An 8,607-nucleotide genomic window follows, 5' to 3' on the forward strand; every position below is an offset into this window, starting at 1 on the left:
GCATGTGGTGCTGGGGGATTGAACCACGGTCCCTGATGCTTTTGCTAAGCTTGTTCTAAGTAGGTGCTTTAGACCACTGAGCCATCTCTCCAGCCCCTAAAATGTCTTTCATTGATTACTGAACTACTCACAAGTTCTTTACCTTGACACAAAATCCTCCATGTCCTGACCTCCCTTCTATTGCTCTAGCCTTCATGTCGTGCCCTTGATCTAGAATACACTTTCTTCGTTTCTAGCGGCAAGTGCCTGAGTTTTTAAGGATGATTTTTGTTGTTGCTGCTGTTGTTTTTGGCTTTGATGGGGTTTTCTGTTTTGCTTTGTTTTTGAGACAGGGTCTCACTAATTCAGACTGGTCTTGAACTCATTGTGTAGCCCATGCTGGCCTCAGACTTGAAGTGATCCTCCTGCCGCCTGAGAATTAGGAGTGCCGGCACATTCCATGTTCCTGGTTTGAAGTTCTTTTTGTTGTTTTTGTTTTATTTTTTTGGGTCTTGTTTCATAATCCAGGGTGGCTTTGAATTTACTGCATAGCCCAGGCTGGCCTTGAACTCACACTAACCCTTTTACCTCAGACTCCTGAATCCTAGGATTCCAAGGGTGCATCACCATGCCTATTTTATGCTGTTTTTTGGAACTAATGTTTCAGGAAGATATGTCTATTTCATTTGTGGACTTAAGATAATACCTGAAAGCCCTTTTTCTCCACACTCATGCCCCACCCCCGTAAAACTAATACAGTAACATCACACAAAGTTACATTGATGCATAGATGTTCAAGTAATATTGTTGAAGCCAGGTGTAGTGGTGCATGCCACTGAGACCAAAGAATCTCATCCAATACCTTCAACAAGAATATGGGAGACTGAGAAAGGAAGACCTTAAATCGAAGCCCAGTCTGGGTGGCTTAGCAAGACCCTGACTCAAAGTATTTAAAAATGGCTTAGGATGGAGCTCAGTGCAAAGGACCCAAGTTCAACCACCAGTACTGGATATCTTAATATTAACTATATTTACCAAATGCCTAATGTATCTGTGCTCCCAGTTTCAAGAAGCTTGGTAATCAAGGGATGACCTTGAGTAATTATAAAGTCGTAAGGCGGAAACCATAGTGTTTCTTGCAAGACGGCTTAAGCTGGGACTCCATTCCACACACAAAATGAATGACACATGGGAAAACTGTTGAATATCACTTTAAAGTCGACTTTAACCTACACAAGTTTTATTTCTGGAAAGCGATAATTTCCTGTTAACACTATACAAAGCTTAATCCTTTCCACCTAGAATAAATGGCTTGTATCCTGTGGCTCCACTTCGACGTTCAGTAGCTCCCCTAGAAAAAAGCAAAGGATTTCTGAGCCCACCCAAAAGCAAAAACGCCGAGGACAGCCGCCCTGCCTCCAAGAGCCTCTGCGGCCTCCCAATTGGTCCTTGTGGCTCGCTCTCTTTCCAGGTTGGTGTTCCAACTTGCTCGTCACCTCTGTAGAACCCACTTTCAGCCAGTCACTATTGGTTGGTCCTTACGTCATTGTCTCAGCTATCCCACTCTCATTGGCCTCCACAGAAAGGGGCGGATGCAACGTCACGGACAAGGGCCGCCATTTTAACTGAGCAACCATAGTGACAAGAGCCGAAGCAGCAGCTCAGGTTGTCCCCGTTCCCCCTCCCCCTTCCCGTCTCCGGCTGACTTCCCGGGTTCCCTACACTCCAGTCCCGATCCCGCCATGTCCCAGAAGCAAGAAGACGAGAACCCTGCGGAGGAGACCGGCGAGGAGAAGCAGGTGAAATGGAGGGGGTGCAGGCGGGCTAACCGGGGCCACTGTGCTGAGGCGGGAGACGGGTCTCTTACCAGTGCGGATTGGTCGCCATGGTCGCAGTCTCTGCAGGGGTTGGCTACTTCTTGCGTCACGCAGGGTGAGCTCCAAGAAGGTCTGATACTCTGGCGCAGGTTGGTTATCGCTGTTGTCAGTCAGTGGTATATCCTTTCTCATTGGCTAAGAAACCTAGCGCTCAAACCGAGGAAGCTATGCTATAATTGGCTGAGCTTGGGTGTGGGCGGGTGTTTGGAAAGATCAGGTTGAATGAAAGGGGGCTGGTGGTCCTGGGTTGCCAGGTGTTTTTCTGTTAATAGAGTTGAGTGACCTGTCTAATAGGCTGGGACCCGCAAACTTAAACCGTATAAAGGTGCAGGTCGAGGCAAAGATGTATAAAAAGGACTAGCATTGGGGGAGGGGAAAAGAATGATTATTACCACTGCTAGTTTAAGGCGACAACTTTCTCAAGAGACTGATTTTGATAGGGTTCATCTTTAGTGAGGACCGAACTGGATTTAAATGGACTAGAGTTCCAAGTGGAGGTTAAGCCTAGAAAAGACGCTGACAGACGTGACGAAAAAGACACCACCCACTTCCCACAGATTTGGGATTTAGTCCACCCGCGGTTCCGTGGTGAAAATATGAAAATAAACTCCTTCTTGAGTTTGTATTTGATTTGAAACATTTAATACTGGGTTCAGAGACTCTTGAAATACAAGTGGTGTTAAATCTGTACATGACTATCAAAGAAAAATTTAGTAAGACCCATACATTGACTTCAGGTTCTTTTAAAAAATAACAAACAGCAGGGCCCACGTCAGCAGCAGAGTGAACAGTGAGAGTCCCCTGCAAAACATTTGAGCTGTCTTGCTCTTTGCCCAGACTTCCATTACTTCCCCCACTAGGGTAAGCATTGATTGGTTTTGCTGAAAACTGGCAGATAAATACTAGTGAACCTCCGTTTCTTAATTTCCCTGAGATGAAAAAGTGTTGCTTCAATTATTTGGCTATCACCTTGCTACATATATATCCCCCCCGCCCAACCGGGGATTGAACTCAGACCCTTATGCTTGCCAGGGAAGCGCTTATTCCACTGAGCCATCTCTCAGGCCCCTAACCCAATATTTGTAGAAAGGTGGAAGCAGCCCTGTACCACTACTCAGATAGAGAACTTTGAAGAAATTCACATGCTCAAGTCCTCCACAGAGAAATTCCAGAGGGCTTAAGTTCTGAATAAAGAGGGAATAGGTCAGATGATTTATCCCCATTGGTTTCCCATTTGACTGTAGGGTGCCCTTCCACCCATTTTGCATCACCAGAAGCCCTGGCTAGATCCTTTTTTCTCTATGTCTTTCCTGTTGTCTGTGGTGAGTGAGCTGTGACCCACTCTATGACTCAGATATTCTGTTTAGGTGTTAACTTTAACCCATAGATTACTGGAGTGGTTTATCGGATGTACTGGGCAAAGCAACTTGTCTTTTTCTTCTCATAATACACTTGTCTTGAGTTTTAGAGGTTTGAAAAGGTGTTTTAAGAGCAGAATAGGCTAAATGTACAGGCCCAGACCTATAACTCCAGCACTCAGGAGGCTGAGGTAGGAGGTTTGTGGAGAGAATTCTAAGCCAGCCTGGAACCTTTCTCAAAACCAAAAAAAGGGGGGGGGGTAGAGTGGACATAACTTGTTTGCAAGTAGGTGGATCTTCAGGAAAAGTTGATAGCATAGGGTTATCAGATATTAGAAGCTGTTGTTTCTCACTCTTTAGTTTTATTTGGGTCCTTTGTCTCCTTCAGGACACACAGGAGAAAGAAGGTATTCTTCCTGAGAGAGCTGAGGAGGCAAAGCTAAAGGCCAAATATCCAAGCCTAGGACAAAAGCCTGGAGGCTCCGACTTCCTCATGAAGAGACTCCAGAAAGGGGTATGAATGGAACACAATCTCTTATCCTCTTACTTTGGAGCCAAAGGGGACTCTGTTAAGTCTATCCAGATTCATCTGTTTGATTTTTCTGGAGGTTTTATTTTGGGGCACTAATAGAAAGGAATTAAAACTTGAAAAGGAAAAAACAAATCATAAATCCTTGATATGGTATCAGTTTTCTTCTTATAGCCCATATATGAAATTAAGTTAAAATGTAGGGGTTTGGGTGCATGGTAGAAAGGGGAGTGAGTTGGGGAGATAGCTCAGTGGCACAAGCACCTGCCTGGCAAGTGCAGGTTCCTGAGTTCGATTCCCGGTACCAAAAAGAAATTGGGGTAGGTACTAGAAATTGGAAATGCAGTGTCCACAGCCATTTTCCTGTTTGGATGGCAAGGTTTGAGGACTCCTGATTTTTAGAGATAAATTTGGGGATGTATTATTCCAGGAAAAAAAAATCAAGCCATCTATCCTACAGAAATCCTTAACTTGAAATAGGTAGATTGCTTCAGGCGCATAAATCAGTACCAGCCACAGGTTCTACTCCCTTAAGAGACATGTTTCCTGTCCAAAATGGTCTTGCTCAGCAAGGAAAATCTATCTTCATAGCCATCTAGCCCCTCCTCAGGTTTCTCAGTCCTCAGAGGTACCTTAAGCCAACTGAGGGACTGTACAACATTAAACTGGAGCAAGCACTTCCAGTAGATGAAATGGAGAGTGAAACAGATTCCTGTGGAGAATCCCTGTTATTGAGTCTTAGTCACCAGCGATAATGTGATGCTGATTTGCAGTTTACCTCCCCACAGGCAAGGCAGGCGTGGGCAGGCTGTCAGCGCAGAACATGTGTGGGCGTGGCGGGACTCAGGGAAACACATTATCCTTATGAACAAGCCCAATGTCTATTCCTGGTCTGAGAGAATAATTTTTAATTTTGAGGTTGTTGGCTTGAGATTGATCTCCTGCTGATTGCTGGGATGGCTCTGGATTGACCCTTCTATGTATCATTGATTTTTGTTCCCTAGCTCCAAGCTACTGCTTTGCACTTAGTAGTGTCCCCAGTAAGCCTTTCTGAATGACGTAAGTAATTAATAGTTGAACTGCCCTGTACCAAATAAGGTATAGAGAATATAGGGGTTGTCCTTTGACTGTAAAACTATATATTCTTTCCAGATAATTACTTCTTTATCTGAAAAAGTCAGAACACATTGGAGAGAAGACATAAGTTTATAAAATTAGTGCTAAAATTCATATGCATTAAAAAAAAATTCATATGCATAAGAAAGACTTGCTTGAAAGAGTTGAATGTGTTTGAAGGTTTATAATAAACTTCTTTGCTTCTGAGGAATACCAGAGCTCCTTACTTACCTAAGCTTCCCTCTTCATCTTGTAGCAAAAGTACTTTGACTCAGGAGACTACAACATGGCCAAAGCCAAGATGAAGAATAAGCAGCTGCCAAGTGCAGGACCAGACAAGAACCTGGTGACTGGTGACCACATCCCCACCCCACAGGATCTGCCCCAGAGAAAGTCCTCCCTCGTCACCAGCAAGCTTGCGGGGTAACCTGGGCCCTCCTCTGCTCCCCTTCCTCACCCACTGGACTTTTCTATGTCGTAGGCAGGGATGGAGTGGGCCCCTAGTCAGGTCTTCTCAGCTTGCTAGCCAGGAAAGACTGATTCTGCTGTGGGCTGCTGAGAAGGCTATGTGGGTTGAAGAGGGGCTCTGAATTTGTTTCTCTGGTTAGACTGAGACTTTCATACCCTCATTCTAGCCCAAGTAGGGGCCTGGAAATAGGAAAGACTAGGATTGGATAATGCTGCAAACTCATTTTCTTTCATGAGAAGCTGGGGAGATATGCTTTCTCCCTTTGGAAGAATATGCCCCCAAATTGGTTAGGCTGAGCCTTGGCAGTTGTGGCAGTTTAACATCCCAAGACTAAGCTGACATAGTTGCGAAAGGTAGGCTGAATGAGAAGTGTTTTCTGTGCTTCTAAATGTTTGTCCCTCAGGTTCCTATTGCTTCATGTTTCCATCATGGCAGGTTGAAAAAATCCTCAAAAAGGAAACTGATTTGCCTGCCTGAAACTGTAATGCCCACTTAACCTCCTTACAGCTTGCCCTGGCTCTCAGATGGTATAAAGCTTGGTGAACATTACTCATGAAGATGGGCGCCTTCTCTCTCTCTTCCAGTGTGTTGCTTCTGAATGTGTTGTGGAACAGTGGAAAGAGCACTGGCTTAGGAGTCAGGCTACCTGATATCTAGTTCCACTCAGTCTTGGCAGTACCAGTGAATAACCTTGGGCAAGTTGGTTGGCTTCTCTGGATTTCTGTTTCCTCATCTTTAAAATGGAGTTCAGTATGTGTAAGATTCATTTTGATTCTAAACTCCTGTACCTGCCAACAGAAAAACTATAAAACTAAGTGAAGAAAGCCCATGAGTGAGCCTCTGTTCTGTAATCCTGGGAAAGTGCTCCAGAGGGGAGTCACTTGAAGTCTGCATGGTGAAGGAGGATGTTTGTGACTTTGAAGTCTATCAATTCAGGCAACAGAATCTCATAGGTATCATAGTTTTGAGGTTTTGAAAAACTTCTTAAGCTAGCCATGGAGCCAGGCGCAGTGGCACACCTCAGCAGTAGGCTAAGACAGGAGGATCCTGAGTTCAGGTCCCATGTGGGCAACTTAAAAAGGGCTGGGGGTGTAGCTCTGATAGAGCACCTCGAGATTTGATCCCTAATACATGGAAGCTTCTTGTCTGTGACATGGCCCATTTTCCTAGCCTCTGTCTGAAGCTTGGCCACCAAAATGCTTCTCAGGCACCAGAACTGAGGAAACGTGTGTGGTCATGTCCGTGTGGTGACCCTTGCTTCCTATGTAATCAAATGCCAGGAGTGTTAGGGAAAGAGAAGGGGTAAACTGAGGGTTTTGTGCTGCTGCAGGGGTGCACAGCAGGTTCTTAGGACACAGCCTACCTTGGAGGAAGCAGGGGAAAATGGTTGAGGCAGGAAGACTGAGAGAGCTGCCTTCCTAGAGCTTGGTAAACTAGCTCTTATGTGATAAGGTCAGTCAGGTGGAAGAAAGGGGTTGTAATGGCTGGTATCTGCAGTCTGGTTATGCTAGTTTGGCCTGAATCTTAGGAGTATTTCCTACTAATTGTGATAAACAGGGCCAGGATGAGAAGTAACTGTGAAAGAAAGCAAGATTCTGTAATCCTCTTGCCTTTCCAGCTCACAAATGCTGACTGCCAGCTACTTGTCCATTGCGAATGACTGGCCAGCTTGTTGCTGGAGGGTGAGGGTGGGGGAGCAAGGTCTGTGTGTGTCCCGACTTCAGCTTTTGGGCTGTGGTTTAGATTGGATAGGAAATGGTTGGTGAGGAAGGAACAGAGAGAGCAGGATCCCTGGACTCCCTCCCCCACATTCCTTGACTGTCATTTGTAATTGTATATAATTTTTTGTGTTTCTTGCTCCATTCCTTCATGCTGTCATCCTTAATCTAAAGTCCATGTGGGAAGGGGAAAATGCCGAACATCACTGTATAGTTTCCTCAACTGTCCCAGCCATGTTGTACATAGATATGTCATGTTATTATATATATAAATATATATATAATTTTGTACGTTTTCTTCATCTCCGATCTGCTCGAATTCTGTACTTTTTTTTTTCTTTTCTGTCTGAGCTGCCTTCTATTGGTCAGTTTGAGTCCTCAAGACTGATGTTTACAGTGAGTCTGGTTTTCAGGAAGCAACAGAAGGTATAGAGAATTCATGTGAACTGTCGGTCTCTACCTGGCCATCTGCAGGACTGAGAAAGCAGACTATATTCTGTATTTGCCAACTGTTTCCACAGCAGAGAGTATGTAGCTTCCTTAGCCAGGAAGGTTGACTTGAAAATTGCTTTGATTAAACCAAGATTATTAAATCACTCAGCACGTGTGTGACTGGCCCTGGCCTCCACACAGGTAACTACCCCATTGCCAAGCTGCCCCAGTGTCCCCTGCTCTGCATGGCTGTGCCCCTAACTCACACACCACACCTGCTTTCAACCGGGTACCTTGCTCTCCAGAGATCTCCAGTGACTTTATACCTTGTTGAAGGAATTGCTTCTGGGTGTGTTTTCTAGGAGAATCTCCCAAACAAGCAAAAAACCTCCTTGTGGATAGCAACTGAAGGGTGTTTTTTTTTTTTGTTGTTGTTGTTTTTTAAATTTCTTGCAATTTCCTTATGGATAAGATTGAGACACGTGTCAGGCAACCTGATGATTAAGTGTGGAGCAGTCATGGGGCAGAGACTGGGATGGATTTCACGGTTTTTCCCCTATTACTTGACAGTGTTTTGTTTTGTTTTGTTTCTGTGTTCGTCCACAGTGGCCAAGTTGAATGATGCTGCCTGGGGCTCCACCAGATCCTGAGATGCTGCCCCCCTGGGTCCTGTGCTGGCTCCTGCCCCTCCCTGCTTTTGTAGCCAGGGGTCAGGAGGTGGCTTGGGTGCGGGCTGGAGAGGCAGAGGCCCCTGCCCGTTGGTGTCTCAGCGCATGGAGCCCCTTGGGCTGAGCACCAAGACTTTAAACCTTTTTTGTTTTACCTTTTTTCCCCAAAAAAATAACTGTTGGGAGAAATCTCAGTGAAATCCCAGGGGTGGGGTTAAGAGGATGGGGTGGGAGATTTGGGTGAATACAAATTAGGGTTTAGAGATGATTAAAAAAAACAGCCCTGGCTATCCTCCTTCTTAACCAAATGGTTGATGTGGGGTTGGTGACAGGGCGGAGGCTGAGTAGACTAATAAGGGGTCTGATGCAGACAAAGGCCTTGTGTGGGTGTGGCTAGAAACCTGGTGACAGATAAAAGCAACTGTTGATCCAAGGAGGACAGATGCAAACAGCTCCTCTGA

At 45.2% G+C, this 8,607-nt stretch overlaps 1 protein-coding gene across 2 annotated transcripts; it reads left to right on the forward strand.

Annotated features, from left to right (window-relative positions):
• The first annotated feature begins 1,576 nt into the window (after positions 1 to 1,576).
• On the forward strand, positions 1,577 to 8,601 carry Ensa (endosulfine alpha). 2 transcript variants are annotated; one of them, XM_023716485.1, is made up of 4 exons: positions 1,577 to 1,778; positions 3,603 to 3,728; positions 5,116 to 5,282; positions 5,913 to 7,348. In XM_023716485.1, exons 1-4 carry the CDS (start codon positions 1,722 to 1,724, stop codon positions 5,983 to 5,985), a joined length of 423 nt encoding a protein of 140 aa, XP_023572253.1. In that variant the 5' UTR covers positions 1,577 to 1,721; the 3' UTR covers positions 5,986 to 7,348. The 2 variants fall into 2 exon arrangements, with proteins under 2 accessions (XP_023572253.1, XP_004632449.1); XM_004632392.2 differs by lacking the exon at positions 5,913 to 7,348 and adding an exon at positions 8,085 to 8,601 and having other exon boundaries at positions 1,579 to 1,778.
• Positions 8,602 to 8,607: the final 6 nt, after the last annotated feature.

This window comes from Octodon degus, unplaced genomic scaffold (genome assembly GCF_000260255.1).
Source record: "Octodon degus isolate 3935 unplaced genomic scaffold, OctDeg1.0 scaffold00048, whole genome shotgun sequence".
Classification (NCBI taxonomy): Eukaryota; Metazoa; Chordata; class Mammalia; order Rodentia; family Octodontidae; genus Octodon; species Octodon degus.